We start from the raw sequence: 24,106 nt of genomic DNA on the forward strand, positions 1-24,106 counted from the left end.
TCAATGTAACATTTTGAAAACGACTCATACCAGAAGAAAAACCGTTCACTCTCTGTTCCAGTGAATTATGTTAAATCTTCCCTTTTAAGGAATACTGATGAACTCTTCAAAACCAATACCAAGATAAATTCGCCATTACCATCAAAAAATGAGGTGAGCAATCGTGTAGCTGCACGATATATCGTGTATACAAATGGATACAATATGCTCACTTATTTTTTCCATAAATAGCATGAACAACGTCCGAAAATGTGAGATGTTCTGCCTGTCAAAATGCTTCTTTCATTTAAATATCAAAAGTGTACTTATCTGCGCCACAATGCGGGATTTCTCAGCTCTCGTTGAACTGATGTTAACAATTTGAAATTTTGTGAGCAGAATTGAAGCACTGTTACCTCATTACTCTTTACATAAGGCGCGATCAAGATCTTTTGCAATCAAGTGCTTGTCCACTTTGTGCTCTCATAATGCGATGCGAATTACTTCTTAAATTGATCATAGGGCATAAAATCAACGTTATGTTCATTATTCCACGACTTCGGACCCTCGTTTAATAACTTCGGGACATATTTCATGTAATGCAAATCCTAAAGTCCATAAAGCTCCAATGCTTTCTCAACCTTCACGATACATTTTGAGGGAATTACATCTTCTATTAACCCATTCCATTTTGAAATCTTTAACATGTTTTTAGGTTTATTAGACCACGTTTCCAGATAGTTTGCACCAATCATTATATTTCCTCAATAGCTCATGGGTCGGATCAGTAAAGTGCGGGATTATGCCGTTCTCGCGTGCAGTTGATCTTCTTGCCGAAATTTAGATTGATACTCGAAATTTTCCAACAACTATTCCTTCTTTTCAGTTTAAGCAACGTACACTATTAACGGAGTTGTCTATGGTAGATTGGTCCTGAATAAAATTATATATCTAAGAACTAGTAATAAAAATATAGCTTTATCCACGTTAATAGAAACAATTCACAAGCTCCAATTGGAGGTTGGGTATCTCGGTCTGTATGCTTGAATTGTGCTTCAGCGCCTGCAGATCGCTGCACAATTTATTGGCTCAAACATCTAGCATAAGAAGTCTATCGTTGTTATCAGGAAAAATTTATGCCGGGTGTTTCCAAATATGTTAATTTTGTAACTCGATGACAAGAGTATAGTTTGTTTAATTCGCCAACCATCAAGCCATAGAGGAATTTGCCCAATTTGATATAATTTTTAGTACTCGATTCCACAGCGGAATGCTTGATTCGATACAGGCAATCTGCACAATTGCTGCATGGCAAGGTGTTGCCGCGATCTGGAGCTTTCCGCCGACAGGAAATGTGTAAGGTGATTCGCTATTATTGAATACATATAACTCCTTCCCGGGATTTTCAACTGCCTGGTACCATATCGCATTTAGATGTACCTATTTAATGACCAAGCCCTTTAACTTATGATGCATTTCTTTGATCAGCTCCATATTCACCGAGGTTCCTATTGTTGAAGCTTCCGCCGGATTTTTTTTTTACATCCGAAAACATTCATAGGCATGATGCTGCTATTTTCTTGCAGTAATTATGCTATCAGACCCTACCATATGTTTCGCCAGACCATCCGTTTCCAATCTTCGATCCCCTGCTGGAGCCAAGTATCAAATCCAAGTGGGTTTAACATAGATTTAGCCCAGCTTTAAGAATTAGCAAACAGCTTTGATCTGAGGTTTACCATGTTGGAGATAGACTCACTTTCGGTTACCATATTGAAAGCATCAGATCCGAATGCTAGCGGGATTAACATAGATCGATCCATGTTTTAAAAATCCGCAAACAACTTTCCTCTACTGTTTACCGTTTCGGAGATAAGGCAACTTCCGGTCACCACTTTCAAGATCGGTCATGTTTTAATAATTTGCAAAAAGCTATGCTCTTAGATTTTCCATTTGGGTGATAGACCCACTTCCGGTTGCCATTTTGAAAACATGAAATCCATGACCAAGCGAGTTTAACATAGATCAGGCCATGCTTTAAGAATAAGCAAACCAATTTTCTCTGATGTTTTTCATTTCGGAGATAAGACCACTTCCGGTCACCATATTGAATTTGAGATCAGGCAGCTGTAACATAGATCCAGCACTGCTATAAGAATCCGCAAACAGCTCTGCAATATGCCTTTTCGGAGCGCCATTTACACATTTTCCTCATCTTTCGAATCACAAATCATAAAATGATCAGAGGGATTATGATGAACTTATTCTAAGGTATGAATATTGCAAACCAATATTCGAAATTTATCCATAGGCGTTGTGTACACCTTCCAATTTGCTAGAAAGGTAGCATTCGGCCATTATTTTTATCTTTCAAAGAGGCAAATTTTGTAATCATTTGTGGTGAGCTTAGATGTGCATGCTCGATTCACACTTGTGATCTCACTTGCTGATTAATCCTTCATTTTGCCAATTTTCAATGGTTATTTGTGTTATATAATAGATGGTTTTCGGGTAATTGCTAAAGTCAAAATGTTCATTCAAAGTTTCGAGATATGTATATAGATAATCTGTTTCTATCATACACACAAAGAAATCTGTGTCCATATAAACAATCTGAATATGATCTCCATATTTTGGCTTTAGGATATCATAATAAAACTGATATATCGCTAGCTTTGATAATTCGAGCACAGCGACACCAACAGCTATGAGTGTATCGCGTATGAGAGAGAGGTATTGACCCTTTCGAAAAGGGTTAGATTTTCAGCGATGCGGGTAAAAGGTTGAAAGGTTACCAAATTGCATCTCATTCTGTTTTGCTTATTTTCCATTGCATTACATTGTTCAGCAATTTATATATTTTTTTCAGCCCTTGACAACTTTCATGCACCATTCTGTGTTTCTGTTAATATAGGCGGCTAACCATCAACTTTGCCTGAATTACAACCCTTCGTGTATTTTAGCGAGCTTCAAACCTTGCTTCAGATAATAATGGAGAAGCCTGTAATGGACCCCATCATTTTCTGTTTTCGAATGTGAGCGTCAATTTCCTTTCAGTTGTACCTGAAATATATTTTGAAACCGGACCCATGGTAAAACTGCGATAAGCATCATGGATACCAGATGAGTTCACCAGATCCACCTTCACAAAACAGCCCTATTTATGATCATCGGGGAAATTCAAAAATGCTCGGCTTTCCAGTTCCTAGCGTGACATCCATGGATAATACTGCCCAACATTATTTTTTTGGTGCCCTAGTTTTAGGCCTGTTACTGGGGGTTTTGAGGGCGCTAATTTTCAAAATTGCATTGAATAGCCTGAATCAGCTCTAGTTTCTTAGATATGAATATGACATGATAGATATGAATGTATACAATTTTAGTCCGATCTTTAAAAGATCTCCTATGAAGAATCGGGATGTCATGACAAGCTTTCTTATTTGACTTTCCAATTAATGTATTTGAACTATCCACATTTTTATAAAATGTAATTGACTTTTATTTCACAACTATTCCCACGCATATCGTTTCATTTTTTGCGGATCGAACACCCTACAGGTTGTCTACTTCAAGGCGTAAGTACTTCAATCATCCCGACGTATTTTGCTATATTTGTAGGGAATAAACACTGAAAGCAAGATCGAAACCAACTTCCGAGTGTAAAAGGAGCATGTTTAGGTTATTTTGGTGTCAAACTTGAAAATCAGGATAAGCCATGAGAGCGTCATTTTGTATGCAAAACTTGTACGGACCATTTGGGCCAGAGGACAAACGGAATGAGAAACTGCCTGAAATGTGGAGTATATCAATGGTATGGAGGAAACCGAAAAACCACTTTAATGACTGTTATTTTTGTATTGTTAATATCAGAGGCATCAATCGAAATGATCGCTATAAGTGGTATTATCATTATCCTTACCTGCCTTCAGGCAGGAGACCTTTTCCGCACTTGGATACCAGCTCCACCTTTCAGTGAACTACCACAACTCTCAGGGGACGAGTCTCGCATGTCTGATATCACACAAGGTAAAGAAAGTGGGAGCAGTGACAATGATTTCCAAATAGCCTCACACAGTGAACATTTTGACCTGAATAAATTGAGTAATTGATCATGAACTTAAATCTTTCCAAGGAGTCTTCGGAATTGCTTGCTTCCAGACAAAAGGAGAGACTAATATTATGAACCTTATTGGCTTGCAATCCGTATTGATTTAGTATGTAAGGTCGATATTTTGTGTACATGTTTTGGTAATATGATCCTTGTTGAATTTGATCATATGGTAGCACGGAACGTAGTAGTTCGCCGCGGCTCCGCATCGGCGCTGATTCGACCACATATAAGCAGCGATATCGAGCCGTGGAAGTAACACAGCATTTTAACTTCGAGCGACAGTTGCCGAAGCTTGTTATTGTCATCATATATGAAGTTAATGTTACTGTTGTTGTTTAAAGAATATAGCAGACTGGAGTCAAATATATATACAGGGTGGCTCAATAAGTCACTTAACACCCCCAGTACAAGGCCACTGCGGCATGCGACGTGAAAATGGCGATGACCAATAGTTATCAGGCCAAGGGGGAACCGCATTGACGTCACCCGCATGGTCGGCAGCCATCTTGATGTCCGCCATCTTGAATTCAACTTCAGAAATTTAAAAGGGAAGGGGGTCGTGCGAATATCAAAATGGGCTAGAATTTCACCAGGAAAACAACTGTGACATTTGTTTTCACCTAACTTTAATTGTTGCAGAGTTAACAATACCACAAAGTTATGGCTCAATAAGTCACTTAACACCCCCCAGTACAAGGCCACTGCGGCATGGGACGTGAAAATGGCGATGACCAATCGTTGCCTAGCCAAGGAGGAACCACATTGCCGTCACCCGCATGGTTGGCAGCCATCTTGATGTCCACCATCTTGAATTCAACTTCAGAAATTTAAATGGGAAGGGGGTCGTGCGACATATCAAAATGGGCTAGAATTTCACCAGGAAAACAACTGTGACATTTGTTTTCATCTAACTTTAATTGTTGCAGAGTTAACAATACCACAAAGTTATAACACATGCTCAATATGACGTCCTTCTTGCGCAACACAAACGTGTAATCGTATCTCCCATGACCTTACCACATTCTGAAGAACCTCAGGAGTTGTTGCAGTACAGGCATCCACAATGCGTGTGCGCAAGTGGGCCAGATCCTTGATTTTCGTAGCATACACCATGGCTTTCAGGTGTCCCCAGAGGTAAAAGTCCAATGGTGTCAGGTCAGGTGAGCGTGCAGGCCATTCCACAGTCCCTCGGCGACCAATCCAGTGGTGAGGGAATTGTTGATCCAGGTACTGACGGACTATCATCCCATAGTGCGGTGGAGCACCATCTTGCTGGAACCATTCAGGATAGCTCCCATCCTCGGACAGTAAGGATGGTAAGATCTGCTCCCGTAGCAGAAGCAAGTAGACCTCTGCATTTAAGTTGTCCTCAATGAAAAATGGACCAACAAGTCGGGAACCCCAAGTACCACACCACACAATTAGCTTCCCGACTCCCGTCACCTTGCTGGGATCTGTCCAATGTGGATTTTCGGGTGACCAGTACCGCAGATTTTGCTTATTCACCTCTCCCGACACATAAAAATTAGCCTCATTACTGAACAGAATCTTGCTACCGACGGCAGGGTCACGTTGCAGTTGTGCTATAGCCCACTCACAAAACTGCAAACGCCTGTCTGGATCGTCTTCACTAAGGTGCTGCTGCAGCTGTATCTTATACGGATGCCAGTGGTGGTCACGTACAATCCTTTGAATTGAACCCCTGCTGACACCTCTTTCCAGCGCCAGTCTCCGTGTGCTACGGGTTGGGGACTTTGCAAATGATGCCAACACCGCTACAGCAGTACCCTCATCCGTGGCTGTTTTCGGACGTCCATGTCGCGGCTTGTCATCCACAGATCCAGTATCTTGGAACTTTGCCACCAACTGGCTGACGGCCACATGTGACACCGGTTGTCTTGCAGGATTGCGGTTATTGAAGTCTGCGGCAATGTCACGCGTACTTCTCTCCCCTGACATCAATATGATGGCAATCCGTTCCTCACGTGTTAGTGGCATTTTCGTTCAGATCAGTGAAAAAGGAAATATGCTACTCTTGACACGATCAATTCACATCATCACTCTTTTAAACTTTTATGTAAAGACAAAACACAATCGTAATTCCCATGCCAACCAATACTACAAGATATTTACATACCGGTAAGTCAATATCCGGACATTTTCAGTGATTGGTCTAACAATAAATACCACATAATCACATACTAACGATTATTTGAACAATAAACATTTAAGCAAAAAGGAAAGGACGTGTCACTCTCCCATGCGGAAATCGCCCTTAAATTTAAAGTTAGGTGAAAACAAATGTCACAGTTGTTTTCCTGGTGAAATTCTAGCCCATTTTGATATGTCGCACGACCCCCTTCCCATTTAAATGTCTGAAGTTGAATTCAAGATGGCGGACATCAAGATGGCTGCCGACAATGCGGGTGACGTCATTGTGGTTCCCCCTTGGACAGGCAACGATTGGTCATCGCCATTTTCACGTTCCATGCCGCAGTGGCCTTGTACTGGGGGTGTTAAGTGACTTATTGAGCCATAACTTTGTGGTATTGTTAACTCTGCAACAATTAAAGTTAGGTGAAAACAAATGTCACAGTTGTTTTCCTGGTGAAATTCTAGCCCATTTTGATATTCGCACGACCCCCTTCCCTTTTAAATTTCTGAAGTTGAATTCAAGATGGCGGACATCAAGATGGCTGCCGACCATGCGGGTGACGTCAATGCGGTTCCCCCTTGGCCTGATAACGATTGGTCATCGCCATTTTCACGTTCCGTGCCGCAGTGGCGTTGTACTGGGGGTGTTAAGTGACTTATTGAGCCACCCTGTATATACGTGTGTGTGTGTGTGTGTGTGTGTGTGTGTGTGTATATATATATATATATATAATATATATATATATATATAATATATATATATGATACTCCATATCGATTATGATCTCGTATTACCGCACCGAACCGTGGAAGTTAGTTTGTAGGCTGACAGCAGCTCGTAAAGAATCTGGGAAACTCTCTCTCCTCTCCCAAACCTCTCTGGCCCTGGCCGAGACGAACAGTCAGACCCTTCCCTGAGGTCTTATCCTGGCACCCTAGCCGCGTCGCTTTGTCGGACTAGTCCTATATTTCCTTATACGGGGGAGAAGTTCAAGTGAATGCCCTAAGAATCCAAACTAGGACTCTGCTCTCCCCAGGCGCCTCAGAGAGAGGAACAAATATATGGTCCCTGTCCTCTCTTTATGTTCCAGACCTGATGCCGTCTCCTCAGCTATAACACCTTGTCGGGCCTTTATCTTCACAGTCCTATGAATGTCCCCGCCCATTTTTGCGGCCAGTGTGGGTGGCTACGTCGGACCGCTCCTACATCTTCAACAAATTCCTTTTAGTTGGGGTGTATTTAGTATGTTTTAATATTTATTTTAAACGGGCCGTGTTCTTAATTGAGTGAAAAGTTAGTAGTTGATTCAGGGGACCGTGTCAGACATTCTAATTTTTGGAGGGTAGCTTATTTAGATCTATACTAATGTGTAGTTAAAAATTCATACTCATTGTGTTAGTAATGTGTAACATATTATTGAACGCAATTGATAAATGAAGCTAATTTTAATGCAGTGCCATCTGTTGGCTACTTTTGTAAATAACATTCATTGAATGTTGTAAAATACAATGTTACTCAGTGTCATTTGTCGGCACCTTATGAAAAATACATAAAATGTAAAGAACATGAATTTCGTGCCATCTTTGAGCCGCTCCTAATAATATATAGTCAATGTAAATTAGGAAACAATGTAATTCAATCGTGTGCCCATCCCCCCAAAATCATGTCATGCGCCCCACCCAATTATATTATTCGCGTACTCAAACCATATCGTAATCCTCACAAAGTAAAGCTCTGGGCGATGATATAATACGGTTCCCCTTTCAAAGAACTCACCGGCACCCCCCGCGTTTTCTTAGGATAAATAAAATTATTTTAGTAACCCATAACAATAATTCCGTGGATTTTATCTTCAGTGCAAATATAACTTCTTAAAGTAAACTTTTCCTGTCACAAGAAGTTAGAAATACTGATTCGATATATTTTGGTTCCAAATGATGCACTTGCTTTAAATAAAGCAGTGTACCAACACTAAGCATTAAGTGATGTTATTAACGAATATCGAGAATATCGCTTTTGTCTTGTAATGCAGCTATAGTGTAAAACTTCACATTCACCTCAGTAAAGCGCCAAACAAACACGCATTCTTACAACACATCATTGTGAGCAAAGGGAGCAAGAAAATTTTTACATCCATTTCCTTCCAGGTTTTCAAGAATATTACTTTAATGAGGTGTGAATACTTTCTTAGGATCCCGAGATAATTAGTATTTTCCAGCTTTTATTTTGGCACTTTCGGGGTCGAAACGTCGCTAAATATAGTATCCAAAATTTAATGTTCCAACTCTCTCGTCACTACAGAAATCCCTTGACAACCTACGATTTAACACTTTATGAAGAGCTTCCTATCTCACCCTTTAAATGTAATACTCAATCCTACCACCAAGACTTCCATGCCAATTTTAGACTTACTGTTGATATTGTAGAGTGGATATTGCCTCCTCCAAAAAATTAATTCTCAGTCCCCACACCTTAATTTTCGCAACAGTCTAAGACAATAGTAATACACAAGCATTGGATACCCCCTATCTCCCTCTAACTAAAATACTTAGACCTAGAGTTGTATACTGTCCCCACAACGTTTAATTCAGAATCCCCCCTGAACCCACGTGTAAAATAAGGCCTCATTTTTTGGAGGTGGATATTTCTCCCTCCTCCCTCCATTCGATAATACCCTTAAACACTTTATTTTCTTCATCTAATGGATTAAATATGGTGCATTTCAAATGTAAAATTTTTACATATATACTGGTCAAAAAAAGTTTTTTATATAACGAAAATTTTATTTTCTGCATCACAGAAGTCAGATATGTCGATATCTCCGACTAGGGCAATGAAAGTACAAAACACAAAAAGAAAATTCTGAAAGATATAACCAAAGAAACAAAAGAAACAAAGTTCTTTTCCTAACCAAAGTAAGATGCAACAAAAAGATCACCAATTACCAAGGTGAGAAACCTATCAGAAACCCCTCACCTAGTCAATAACGTGTGTGGCCTCAGCGAACACGTAGACATTCTCGAACACGAAGGGGCATGCTGAAAACCAGGTTATCCAATGCATGGTGTAGAAGATTGTCCCATTCCTAAATGGCAACGTGTATCAGATTACGCAGGGTTTGTGGTGAGTGAGGGCGGTTTGCAATGGCACGTTTCAGAAGGTGTCAGACATGTTCGATAAATTTCATATCGGGGGAGACTGCTGGCCAGTCCATCCGACGGATTGTATGCATTCGAAGGAAAAGGTCCTCTGAACGGGCACGGTGAGGACGGCCATTATAGTCCACCAACGTGAATCCTGCACCAAAATCCTGCGCAAATGCCCTAACGACGGGTCGAATAACACTGTCCTCGTATGTCTGTGCATCCATAGTACCCTGTATGTGAACTAATGGCGTCCGACGACCCAACACGATTCCTGTCCAGAACAGTGCCGAACCACTCTGTTGCTGGAAGCGTTCCACCATGAACGATTCATTGAACCGCTGCCCATTTGCTTTCCAGACACGAATAGTGTTGTCATCGGGGTGCAGACTAACCCGCACTTCATCTGTAAACAGTGTTTGTGACCATTGTTCCTGGGTCCAGTTTTCATGTTGTCTAGCCCATCTTACGCGTAGTGCCCTATGTCGTGCAGTGAGTCGGGGAACCTTCAAAGGTCAACGGGCATGATTCCCTATATCGTTCAGTCGGTTTTGAACAATTTGGGTGGACACCATGATCCCTGAAGCCTCACGGAGATCCTTCTGGAGTTGGGTTGCTGTGAACGTAGAACGTCTGCGCGCAGAAATACGGATATGCCTGTCTTGTGCAGCCATTGTTTTGCGTGGTCTTCCTTCTCTGGGCCTATCTGCTATTGAATAGGTCTCCTGAAATTTCTTCCACACTAAAAACGTCACTTTGATTACAGCCTGTGCCACGTCCACTTGCTTCATACCTTCCTGTAGTAGAGTCACTATTCTGATTCTATCCACTGCCGAAAGTGTGTTTTGTGGCATTTCTAAAATGTAAACTCGCACCATGACAACCATTACTACCTTCCTTGAGACGTCCAGTGCTTTATACTTCCCCTTCTCAAGAACTGCCAGACAATCGGTGGGTGAATCACGAGGTTAAAACTTGAAACATGTTTCAAAACCCGGCCACAGACATGCACCTGCTCTTTTGTGTGTTGAATTGGCCTTCGGTTGATGTGTGCGCTTCAAAGGTATGGAGATTTGTGATCAGTGATGCAGAATATGAAAAACTTGCAATATGCAAAACTTTTTTTCACCAGTTATTTTGGAAAAATATATAAATGTTGAATTTTATATTATTTGAAGATAAAAAAATCCCCCAAAAAATCATGATGACGCAGCCTGCGCCAAAATGCCCTCGTTGGGCACCCCTGATTCTATGGATCTATTGCAAAATTATTGGTCTGATACGTAATTCCATTTTGTTGATACTTATGTGAAAGCCTCTTCCAACATTTCGCGAGAACTACATTTTAGAAGTCATTAAATTATTTATTAAACTACGCGCTCTAAGTTTTGATTTACGTGGTTCTATTGATCATCTCTATGCCTGACATCTAGTATTCGGTGCCCTACACCCAGGAAGCCCTGATTGTTTCTGAGTTTCATGTTTTTCGACTAGAAAGAATGTTAGCAGCATGGGTAAAAATTTACTTTACAGCTAACGAGGTTGCGCGGCCTTCCTATTATACAGACTGTGGTGCTGTGTAAAAAGTTGTAGAAAGTTGTTTGGTGTCTACAAATATGGTTGAAAGAAAGAAAAACGCGCCAGTGCGCAACCATGACCGTGGAGAAATTACTTTGTCACCATACGTTTGCCGCCGAACTTTTGCAATGTTCACGGCCAAGACACTGCCCTATATAATTTACAGTTTATTTTTGCAATACTTAGCCCCATTCACATATTTGCTCCCTTCGTCGTACAGAATCCCTAATTCTTTTCAACGGACACTGACGTTTCCCAGATGCCAGTTTGAAAACCTCTATTTTACACCGCCATGAAATATTCGAACAGCACCTACCGTACAATTCGCCTGTTGTACTTAATTTCTTTCTTCTCTCTCTGCTGATAATGGGCTCATGAAGAAGCCATTTACTTACCTTAAAGTAGAGCTGACGATGTGTGCCTGCTTAGTCTATTATCTGTATCCACATAAAACATTGCCGGTGACTCTGCTTCACAACAAACGAACGTATACTTTTCGTATGTACAGCCATATTCGAAGGACGAAAATTGATATTAATGTTTTATTCTATTATAATTTACATCCTGCTCGCCTATAAGTATTAGTTGTGCCATGATGTTGTAGAGAACTCCTCATTATCTGATGACTTCGTATGAATTCTCGAATCTGTGCTCAAAGTGGGAAGGTTCGAGGGGATGGCATCCCCCATCTACAAAATATGCCAAACGCACTTCCTTCCAGCTAATTCACTATCAACTGCGTCCAAGAACTCTTTGGGTTCAGGGGGATTCTTTATTTAACATTCTTCAACTGAATTGTTGAAAGTGCATTTCTCTCTTGCAAGCAGCTCATAGTAAATTTCTGAGTATCGGAGAATGCTCAACCAATTTAGAATCTGTTATCGCTGGGTGCAACTGAGCGAAGAACTGCGTGCTTTTTTGTCAACAAGTTCTGGATAAATTCCGAAAAAAAACTGGGTTTGGGTATGCGTCTTCTTTGTGTCTTTTCACCAAAATTCTCTGATCACCACCCATTCCCATCGCCGCAATTAGCAAAAAGTGGTAGAAGGCAAGATAAAAACTCCATAAAAGAAAATGTCATTACCCACGGACTTATTATTTAGTATTCCATGCTGTATTTTACTATGCTACTTCTTCTTGTATCCCCGCTTTGATGAGTAATAGGAGTAATTTTTTAGTGGCCCTTCTACCTTTTCATCACATCATTACTCATTCTCATCTTCGCGATGAACAAAATCATTCAACCTTCATGTATCTGAGGTTTCCGGGGAAGGAACTAGGGAGACTGGTTGCAACACCAACCCGTCCCCTCCTCTTTGAATTCGTAAGACAGAGGTTCATAACCAGAGGGTCGCTCAGGAGGTCTCTATGGCTTGAAGAAATGTTAGAAATATTATTCTTGCGAAAGTTCGAAAATGAAATGTCGGCTGTTAAATAAACCTATTTGAAAATTAAATATGCTCCACAATAAGTTCTTGGGAGGTTAGTTTAGAAAACAAAAATGAATGCATAATCCATATGTCCAGATAGCCAGGAAGCCAAGTACATACAATCTGTCTGCTTTGTCGCAACCTTCAAGGCAAACACAAAAAGCAGCAAGTAAATAAACAATCAAACCCACGCAAATACTTGTAAGTCAAAGTCGACACCAGGAGACTCATTATATAGCATCCAGTACTATTTGTGTTATAATTTGCAACGTCCTGCTCGAGAAAGGGTGCGTACTACACCTACACGAGCACGTCAGCGGGATGCACGTCTACTAACTTTGCCACGACCAATCAGTAGCACCATACGCTCTGCAAAGTTTTACCCATTATGCTAACCTTTTCTCCAGCGGTGGTATGAGACTCTATTTCACTCAGGGTTCGGGAATAAGTACACTGTCCAACGTATGAGAAAGTTTAATGAATGTAGCTGGATACACTTATGCAACTGTAAACGTTGTAAGTTTAGCACACGCCCGTGTAGGTTATTACACTCACTTGGCCAATATATTGCCACACAATGAGGGGAGAATGGCTTCTGCAAACTGCCGTAAACTGGGAACAGATACACTGCTGCTGCTGCCCTCTGGGGTCGTATCCTTAGCTCCAACATACGTCAGGAAGTGCAGTCCTTTACTAGCCCCGACTTCTGTAGCTGCAGGCTTTTACAGGGAACTGTTGGCTTTCGGGGAACAAAGGGGCATATTTTAAGGTCACCCTCACGATAACCGTAGTATCTTATCTGACCTGTAATTTTACCTTCTGGGTGGTTGCCTAGAAACGCAACGCCACACTACCCTGGCGGGGTGCCGCAGGTTGATATTGGGAGGAAACCTCTCGCAGCACGCGGAGCGTGTCCTCTCACTCTAAAGTGGAGTTTTTCTCTCTCGCAAATAAGCGGAGTGGAATATCTCTCACTCGAAAGTGGAGTGTGTTCTCTTGCCAAAGGCTGAGTTCAACCTCTCTCGCTGGAAGGCGGAGTGCGGTTTCTCTCGCCCGCAGGCGGAGGGCAACTTCTCTAGGGTGCTTGGCCTCTCGCAAGAGCGGAGTGCTCCTTTCTTCAGGGTCAGTTGCTAAGAGAGATCTTATCGTGGGCCGACCTGAAAGCCAACTGAAGAAAATCTGCTCCGCGGCTGGTTATATAGCGTCGGTTCAAGTAGCGCATCTAGCGCCGTTTACGCGAACTACGTGGAACCGTTCTAGAGCAGGCAAGGGGATCTCTACGGCAGTAGATTGAACTACGTGCTCAAGGCACCAACGATAAATACATATTATTATATCAAACGTGTGCTAAACGTTAATATACAATTATAAGAAATATTACATATTCTTTGCGACCACGCAGGGTCTTATTAACAGAATAATAACACAATTATCAAAGCAGATATTAACACATGTAACATTGAACAAATAAATAAAATAACTTTGAACATAATAACAATGGTTACATATACACCGAGTAAATAAACATTAGTATTACTAATGAGTATGATCTCTCAGGATCATTACAAATTATTATAATAGAAATATAAATATTTTAATAAATTATATAATTAATTATAATTGTAATAAAACATTCAATAAGGCAACTTTAAATGAATATACTTCCAAGATGTAGGCAAGTTGCACTAACAGAATTGAAAGACATGAGTTCGTATGTATTTCCTTAGATTTATGCCAGAATATTAACCACATTTTCAAGATTCATGCAAGAATTTTATTCGCGTTTTTTTTTATATTTTTCGTTCTCCTATTATCATTCACTCTCCGAATTTCTTTCATCTACCTTTTGGATTATCTACTAAGAAGCATATTAAGTATCATTGTGAAATCGCCTCTTCGCTATAATTTCTTCTAATTTCATTCAAACATATTTTCTAGTGATAGAGTCAAAAAGATCAGTTGTGTCTGAAGGCTTTGATTACACCTGTTTATAGCTGCTTGTTCCAAATCCAGTATATCATGGACGGGAAAAGGGCAAGGGGGAATTTTCAAAATCTTTCCTTGTGAGAACTTGTAGCCCACGCCCAAATGGCACGAGACTAAATCTCCTGCTGGATTTTCCAGTTGGACTAGTTGTGTGGTACTGGCTCATCTGCTAGTTTTCTCCTCACACTATACTTGTCACCGTACTAGCCGTTATACTTTTGTTCCCACAGGACAATGCGCAGAGCAGACAAGCTAAAAAGATAGACGAGCGATTTGAGAACATTGTATGAGAGTAGCTACTGTTGTTATTAAAGAGGAGAAGAATTTAAAGAAAAGTAAGACTAGAAATTGGCTCGAAAGATAATTTGGTAAGCTTTTTAATGCAGTCTAGTATGTAAGAGGGTTGATCAATAAGTCTTGCCTCCTGGGCTATAACTATTTTTATTGGGTAAGGGCAGTTTAGGCTGTCCATCAATTTAAGGCTGTAGTTTTCATCCAACCGGTTTGAAGGGGCTAGGCACTTCCTGTTAGATGTGCGAGCGGGCCTCCTCAATAGCGCAGTGGTAGCGTCGTCGCCTTGTAATCAAGGGGTCCAGGGTTCCATACCCGGTGGAGGCACATAGAAGTTCGGATCCCACTTTAAACTGTAGGTCCAATCCAGATTAGCCATTCTGTGCATAAAGTAATCGTAAAACAATTGAATTCAATTTCCAAGTTCGAGGGAATGTTATGGCAAATTTAATCCACAACATGTGTATTGAGAACATTATAAATTCTTATAATTTGACATGATGTTGCTATGTTCTTCCTATCTATTTGCATTGGAATTTTCATTGTAACTCCACAGTACAATATTTCTTCCACGGTAAATACTGACTGCGTTATGGGTTGTTCGCCATTTGCGGTGCAAAGGGAATATAATCCCGTCAAATTTTTGTTTATCTCATAGAAAATCACATCGATTGGAATCATTAAATCCAATTTTTTTTTTTAAAAAAAAAATAATCAGGAAGTCTATTACAATATGATAAAGGCAGACAATATTTATAAAGTAAGAATTGCAAATGATTCTTGCTTGCATCTGACGAAAACTGGAATATGACTAAATGCTATAGCCTAATTGGAATGTTTTCATCCAAAGCAACATTTTCAAAATTATCGTCTTTTTTATTACATGTCAATAAAAGTAACGTGAGATGGAAGTTGTTCACAACTTCGTTCGTTCATCTTCTTTATGAGCAGAAGTCTAAGATTCTCTAGACTTTAGAAAGTTCTTTCATAGGGAGCTTTCTTATCTGTACCTTCTGTGCTCCTGTTGCAGCCTCTCGTTTGACAGAAATCTGTGACTTTGACGTCATCATCCACATTTCTTCCACATCTGTGTCAAATTTCAACAGCCCTCAAGTTTTGGGAACGAAGGGGAGATTTATTGCTTCGGCCGAGGGTGGAATGTACGGTAGGCACTATGATTGAAGTGAATATTGTATATTTTAACATGTATGATATAAATATCTGTATCATCAAAAACAGTATGGAGTGTGCATTAAAGAATGGTAACAGCAGCAGTCATTAGCACTTCAAGAAATGTTTTAGAAGATAGGCTATAAAAAAAACTGTAGTATTTGTATATTTGCAAATTTTATAATTTAAATTAACTTAATGAGCCCCGACACACATAATTTACCTTAATTTAATACTATTAAACTTTTGAAAAATGGACTTGGTTTACAAAGCGCCCCCTGATAACCCGTGAGCTCCCTGGAGATCAGTTCCAGCTACGGGCCTGTTTCTTTGGCTTGTTTGTTCAGTCTTTAGGTGTTTTGTGTACTAATATTCGGTGCTTTTTGTATTATTGTGCAACTTTTATCCAGTAACGGCGTTTCACAGTACGTTTGGCAATATGCTGTGTAACCGATGCTAATTTGTTTCGTCCCGCCAGGAACTTTCGGTGCCTTGTGACTCAAAAATGCCCGATGTCAACTCATCGCTGTTTCCCAGTCGCCAGTTGGAACAGCGAGCGGTGTATTTATAATGATGCGTTCACTGTGAATACATCAATAAAATAAAGCTTTATTTAAGAAGAAGAAAACTGTGTCGATATTACCGGAACTTAAAAATAATTTATTACTAGGTAAACGGTCATTGGTGCAAGATAAGGATGAATGAAATATTCGTTAATATATGTTAAAATTGGTTGTCCAAATCGACACACATTTCGTCCTGACAGTTTAGCAAACATTTTTCCAGTCATCCAGTCTGCCATTTTTTAACCATGCTTCTCCACTTGTCAGTGGTCAACTCTATACCATGGAAATTAGTAAGAACATTGCGGCCCTGGACGTCTTCCGCAACCAAACGAAACTTCCGGAATGACCTTTCAGCACCATTATCTTTCTGTTTTACAGTGAATCTGATGCCATTTTTGTTCCCCGAGTTCTACATATTTACTAGGGTCTTTCCTAACTAGGGTGTTGCAAACATGGATGGTGCCTTCACATCATACCAGTCCTTTCTGGTCAAAGAATCAACTATTTTGGACTTCTTATTTAGGACAAACACAAACATCCATGTCCTAGTTGGGATTCGAACCCGGGACACGGAAGTAGGAGAGGGGGACATAGAGATAAAGGGGGAGGGAATAAAGGCTCTTGAGAACCACTGACGTAAATGGGATAATCACTTCACTTACTTTTCCTGAAGCACTGACGTCTTCTCGGTGAGGCAATTGACATCGCTGTTGTTCTGGGTAACCGAGCGGCCGCGAATTCGAGTAGACGTAAATATTGGAACTCCGTTTTATATAACCCGTGCGTCTTGTTTTACAGAACGCGTTATTATCCAATATTTCACAATGTCAATCTTTATACAGTATGTAACATTCTTATTCGTACACACGGATTTTCAAAGAAAATGCTTTAATATCTGAAAGGAAATACACTCTTTTGAATTTTTTTCTTTACAATTCAATAACTAATATCATTATGAACATAAAATCTTACCCAAATTCTGTATAACCAATGACAATAATAAATTAAATTAAACTGAAAGAGAAACATGCCAGTTTTTTTTACAACTTTTCTATTCGTACACTTAAGAGCCCGTATCAGCGTCGCTCGAAAAAAGCAGCGGACAGATGTCATTTATTTTTCCTAGTCTTACCAATATTGATTCCATTTCCCCCTTCGAAGGCAAATCCATTGAATGGGAGACCTTTGCTGGAGGGAGGGGTTGGGCGAAGCAGACCACAAGGTTCCCTGTCCGCTACTCTCCCCCGCTCAAGAGTCTGACCATAACAGGTTTCCTGTTACAAGACAAAACTTTCTCCGAGTGTCTGAAAGAAGAAAAACCATAGACGAGAAAAACACAAATTGACGAACATCGCAATATAACTGAGAGCCAAGGACTATTTAGGGGAGGCGGGGTGTCCAGGGAGTCCGAATCTTCTACGGGAGACTTACGAAGTACTAAAATTAAATAATGTAAATATGCTTGTTTTGTTTAGCATCTGTCGTATAATCGAGAGACGTTTATTTCCGTCAAACATATTCTAAGGGAAGGATTACATTGGGGTCAAACAACTTTGGATGACTGTATCAAATAAGATTTATGCACACCACTACTTAAGTAATATGATTATTTATTAAATTAAGAGCTTTTCATTTCGTCAAATGGATCTAACATCCTTTTTCGTTATTCAAACAATATTCAATTCCTTATCTGTTTCACAATCACCTTGCCAGGTCAGTTGTTTTTATACAAATTGAAGCGATCTGAACTATTCATGAACTAGATAATGAATATGTGCGGTTATATTCCTATTCTTATGCCATCTTTTCCCATTCATGTAATAACAATATTAATTAATATTTTAATTATTAATTTAATATTACAGTTATTTTAATTTGTTTTTATTATTAGAAGAAGGTACCAACATCATAGGCGTGCGCAGAATCTCTAATAAGTGGGGGGGGGGGCAAAAGCCTTGAAAATTCAGTCAGATCGGGAAAGAAAACCTCATTTTATCTCACTGTTTTAGTTTTTTGCATTGATGTGATATATATATATATATATATATATATATATATATATATATATATATGTGTGTGTGTGTGTGTGTGTGTGTGTGTGTGTATTATATATATACATATATATATATATACCTAGATATTAACATATTATTTAAATACATTACGTAATCTATTCATCCGCCCTTTAACAAACCAACAGCAAAAATTATATAGATTGTCTTTGAAATGTGAGCGCTCGTTTTCCTCCAAACCAAACTGTTATAGCAGCAATCGTCTGCATTACTTATTTGTTCTTACTTTCTCTCTGGTAATTTTACAATGTATTGGAGAAAAGAAACTGCGAGCAAGAAAATTTTTCGATCCAAATTTTTGAAAGTTGAAAACAGGATTGATTTAATAGGGCGCAAAAAATTTCATGGGACGGCATGGCATTCTTTTTTACAATTTTACTCAATCAGATTGTTCGGAGCCCAGGGCCAACTCCCGCTACTTCCTAGCTACGGCTCGGAAGTTGACAAGACTGCAAGAAAAGCAGGTACCGCGAGCGAAGCGAGAAAGAAAATTTTACGAAATGTATTTTTATTTGTATAAAATTTAAAGTCGAGGGAACAATTGTCCCTCTGTAACCCCCTGCAAGTGATCCTGACCGTCTGGAAGAAATAATGCAAGATGGACGTGAAAACTAATTCCGTCTTGAGTATCCTTTTGTCCTGCTACTGGTAGATTCTGCTAGTCTTGCTTTCTTTTACTTCAATGTATGCCCCCCCCCATAATTGATTTCCGTCCAAGGTTGGAAAAAGGCAAAAGGCAATGCCCCCCTGTCCCCTTGTGGTTGCGCCATTTCCTTTTAGAGTATAATATTGTTTAATAACAGCGACAATATTGCTCTCCACAAAATTTCTAGGTAAAAGTATAATAATATAGGGGCATGGAACGTCTGGGAGGGTGGCAAGGATGACCACACCTCGAAAACGAAGGTCAACCTAAAAGTATATATTTCACAAGTATAATTATATTTCAGTCATAGTAATTTACATTAATTATTATGTAATGGGGACACAGGAATGCGATAATTTCAAATTCAAGTGGTGTTTTTAGAGGGGACAGCACTAGTATCGGGGTAATATGCCCCATGAAAAAAAAATACCTTTCTTGTCCCTTTGTGGAAAAATCTGCGAACGTCCGTGATTAGGGGGCAATCCCACCCCCCTTCCGTGCGCACGCCTATGACCAACATATATGGAATAGTTTATAACATCGAGTAGCAGGATATCTCTCCTGTATGGTGCTGCAAACTAGGGAAATAATGACGATGTTTTGTAGTAGTGCATAGCTATTCAACCTGTTGCGACACATGTGCAGAACAGGCGGAAGACATTCTTTTGTGTTTTCTGCAGTTGGTGGATTATCCTAGGTGAGATGATTTTGATGTTCTTTCTTTTCTTAACGTAATAAAAACGTGTCTTGCAACCTAAGGCGTCGTGCTTTGTGCTCCGCCTGAGGATGAATTATATGATGAAACTGATGAACGGACACTCACAAAGAGCATCCATGCCGGGATTCGAACTCCCGGATGTGCTAACCACTCCATCACGGAGGCCAGTGCTAATGCACATGAATATCACTCCAAGTTAGTCATTTGGAATCATTGGAAAAGTCGTGTAGTTAGTAAAATGTGTACTTTTAGCATTTTTGATACAATTAAAACTATTTACAGCCAATGCATATTACTCATATTGAACCGGAACGACGAATTTGTGAATTTACTACAGGACTTTTCAAACATAAGGCTAATACAGTTTCTTGTTCATATCTATCATAGTTATCCTGAAATACACGTATGTCAGTTTTCACGTAGCTTACTAGTTTCCAGATATGCTTGATTCTGTTAACTGTTCACTCCTATTATTCATAGTTGCGAACTATCTCTCCGGATCCGAGCATGCATGTGAAAAAGAACTGAATCACTCCGCTCCGGAGGGCTCCTTTAGTACCACCGCGACCTAGCTCCGAAACCCTGCCTGCTGGCAATCGTATAATTGTCAGCGATGTTCTCTCCATCCTTTCATCCTTGGGTTCGAGTCTTCGTTGAGCCTGCATTTTTCACTGAAAATTCTACGTAAGTTATGGTTGTGGCGAAATCCGGATTGTCTCCGAAATGGGGAGATTACCTCCGAAATCCGGATTCTCTCATTTTTCCATCGGATTCCCGAATAGTAAAAAAAAAAATCTGGATTTGGCCATCTCTACTTCACACGTCTTGCGCGAACACTGACCTGCTGATGTGTAAGTGGAATTATCAGTGTGATAATTCCTAGTAATTCAGACTTCATAACATTCTGGTAGAAAAATGTGCAGAACAAATTCTCGAGTTAGTAACCTCAAAGTTGTCTTTTCGACAGCATTTGCTCTTTTTTTTAAACTTCGGACGGAAATGCATGGTAAAAAAATCAGAATTTTCAGTTTTCATGAGATAATTTGGAAATGTGTTTACAGGACAATAATACATCACTGGCACTGAGATATGGATCTCATACAAAAATAATTTAAATACACGAATACAAGAACAGGGGAAGAACACAGAAACGAGCACTGCCGGATCTACAAGCGGCAAAACCCCGCAGTGCGGGGGTGGGGGCAGAGACAAGTAAGTCTCTAGAAGGCCCTCAGTGATTGGCATAGTATAGGGTTCGTATATGCGTATTTAAAAACTAAACTTAATTACTCAGGGGTTCAGAAACTAATACAAGATATACAGGTAACGGCAGTAGCGGCGAGGGGGACAGTCGGCCCCCACTTTTCGCCACTTTTGTCCCCCCACTATGCTAAACCGTACAGTATCTACAATGGGAAATATACTGCCCCCCCCCTTCGGTTTTGGAACCCAATCGCCGCCACTGGGTAAAGGTAAAGTTAAAGTTCCCTGTGCATATAGCACCGTGCCATGACGTCCACTTGGAACACACCAATGCGTTTATATATGAGTTGTTGAGGGACTTTTGAATCACCCTCTAGGCTCTTAGATGTGACTTTGTCAACATGAGATCAAGAACTTCACACACACACACATGCATTATAATATACATACAGACATTCAAACACACACACACATATTATATATAGAGCGTAGAGGGTATGTTTGTGTTTATGTTTGTGTGTGGTAGGTTGGTAGAGGGGAGCCTTTGGTTCGTTGTTGATCCATACCTGCTGCCACCACGTTTAAATGGCCGCCTCTATCGCACCTTTCTTGCATCAGTCCTTCCAGAGCTGCTAGAAGATGTACCCCTCAACGTGCGACATCGTATGTGGTTTCAATTGGATGGAGCGCCTGCACATTTTGATGGCACAGTGCGAACCCTTTTGCACCGTACCTACCCACAGCGCTGGATCGGCAGAGAGGGCCCCGTCCCCTGGCCCGCCCGTTCGCCTGACCTCACACCAATGAATTTCTTCTTGTGGGGCCATGTGAAAACACTCGTCTACGAGACCCCGGTGCCTGACAAGGAAACATTGGTAGCGCGGATACTTGCAGCATCGGCCGAGGTGTGTACCATGCCAGGGATTTTTGATAAGGTTCGGCAGAATTTCCTGCGACGCTGCAATGCCTGCATTGAGTGTGGTGGTCGTCAATTTGAGCAACTTTTGTAACAACGTCAGTCCGGGGTACGACTACGTACTACGTACTATTCCTATCTGTAAGTGCACCTTTGCGTGGCAATAAACCTCCTGTGCCCGTAGTTGCTGTGTTTGTCCTGCTGGCGCACGTCCTCTGTGTGACATCCCCTCGGTGCTGCTACGGGGAATCCCTCGTCCCGCATTTGTTGTCTCCTTGACATGTACCATTCCCCGGCCGGTCCTCTTTCTCTTTTGTTGAACCGTGCTTTGTTCTTGCTGCGGTGTCTCCCCACTGTGTTTGGGGACTCCCCAAGCGCTGCATGTGTTTGTTTCCCGCTGTGCAATTGTTACTTCATGCTTCATTGCTTCTTTTGTCCCTACCGTTGTCGATCGCTACCCTTTCCCTTCACTTGTCTTGCGGGACACTCCTATTTCCTTTGTGGAACCCCATGCGCATGCGTAGCGCAGCTGCCGTCTAGTGTTTTTCGGATGGGCGACTTTGGTGTTCCTTTTGACTTCGTTTGTTCCGCCTTTCTATCTTCACTGGTATTGGCTGTACAGAGGTGTGAAGTTCATTTTCACACGTTTTCGGCGTTGTCTAGCTCCTCACGGAGGCATCTCTCGGCAAAGTGGAAGGGGAACTTTCGTCTCTATTTCATGGGAGGTATCTGTGGTTTTCGTTTGTACTATACCTTTAGATTCACCCTGTATACACGTGTCTACTTGTTACGAGATTAACTTTTTAATATTTTTTTTCTAGAAAATAATTTTTTTGTAAGGTTGGTGTGGTTCAATGGTGCGCTTCGGAGAAAGGGTGCGCACGATTCCCCCGTATATGTAATTGAATGCGCACAATTTCCCCAAACGACATTAAAGGTGAAACAAGTAGTTTTAATTTTGTTCACAGATGCCACGAAATTACAACAGAAAAACTGAGAAGAATTCCTACTCTCAGGGTAATCTGAAAAACGCTCTGGACGCTATCAAAAATGAGGGAAGAAAAATAAGGGAAGTTGGCAGATGGTTCAACATACCTGAGTCTACTTTACGGAAAAAGCTTGTAGAAAATCGTGATCTGCCTACTCCAACCCGGCTTGGAAGAAAATCAACGTTTTCTGTTGAAGTGGAAAGTGAATTGAAGGACTATGTTCTGACACTGGCAAACGTATTCTACGGGTTAACTCCGAAAGAATTAAGACGCATAGCATTTAGATATGCAGAAGATCACGAAATTGTACATTCTTTCAATATGGAACAGGCTCTAGCAGGTAAAGACTGGCTGTATGGATTTTTAAAACGAAATCCCGATGTAACTCTACGACAACTCGAAGGAACAAGCTTAAATATAATTACTGCATTCAATGAAGAAGAAACGAAGCTATTTTTCTCAAATCTTCAGAAAGTTATGGATGAATATAAATTTGAGCCAAGCCAAATGTACAACATGGATGAGACATCATCACGGTCGTCCCAAAGGAGTGCCCGAAGATTTACGCTGCGAAAGGTATGAAGAGGATTGGTGCTGCTACTTCAGCAGAAAAAGGGCGCACAATAACTGGTGTTTTTGCTGTCAACGCTGCTGGATCTTATGTTCCTCCAATGCTGATTTATCTGCGGAAACGTATGACACTCAATTACAAAGAAATGGTCCTATCGGGTGTTCTTACAAGTGTTCGAAAAATGGTTGGACAAACGCAGAATTGTTCACCGAGTGGCTAGTTCACTTCCAGAAATCTGGAAAACCCACAGCAAGTGACCCAGTGCTGCTTATTTTAGATAACCATGCAAGCCATATTTCAATCGAGAGTTATGAATTCTGCAGGAATAACCACATTCATATGGTATCTCTGCCACCGCACACATCACACCGGTTGCAGCCGCTCGACGTAACATTTTTCAGTCCATTGAAAAATGCATTGTACAGGGAATATGATCTTTATTTAACTACAACTGGCCACGAGAGGGTGACAGAATATGATTTGGCTGAACTCCTAAATCAAGCTTTCATAAAAGTTGCAACAATGGAGAAAGCTGTTTCAGGTTTCCGCTCTACAGGAATATTTCCCTTTAATCCCGACAAG

The 24,106-nt window shown here is 40.6% G+C and overlaps 1 protein-coding gene across 1 annotated transcript; it reads right to left on the reverse strand.

The window, feature by feature from the left end:
- Positions 1–9,903: 9,903 nt before the first annotated feature.
- Positions 9,904–10,275, reverse strand: LOC146002291 (uncharacterized). The gene has a single exon (XM_083139999.1). The coding sequence runs from the start codon at positions 10,273–10,275 to the stop codon at positions 9,904–9,906; it is 372 nt and encodes a 123-aa protein (XP_082996125.1).
- Positions 10,276–24,106: the final 13,831 nt, after the last annotated feature.

Source organism: Lepisma saccharinum, chromosome 18, assembly GCF_977018435.1.
Source record: "Lepisma saccharinum chromosome 18, izLepSacc3.1, whole genome shotgun sequence".
NCBI classification, from domain to species: Eukaryota; Metazoa; Arthropoda; class Insecta; order Zygentoma; family Lepismatidae; genus Lepisma; species Lepisma saccharinum.

Bases quoted from the DNA above. Each gene is read 5' to 3' on its own strand.
- LOC146002291 (XM_083139999.1), bottom strand. From the start codon at position 10,275: ATGGTTGTCATGGTGCGAGTTTACATTTTAGAAATGCCACAAAACACA.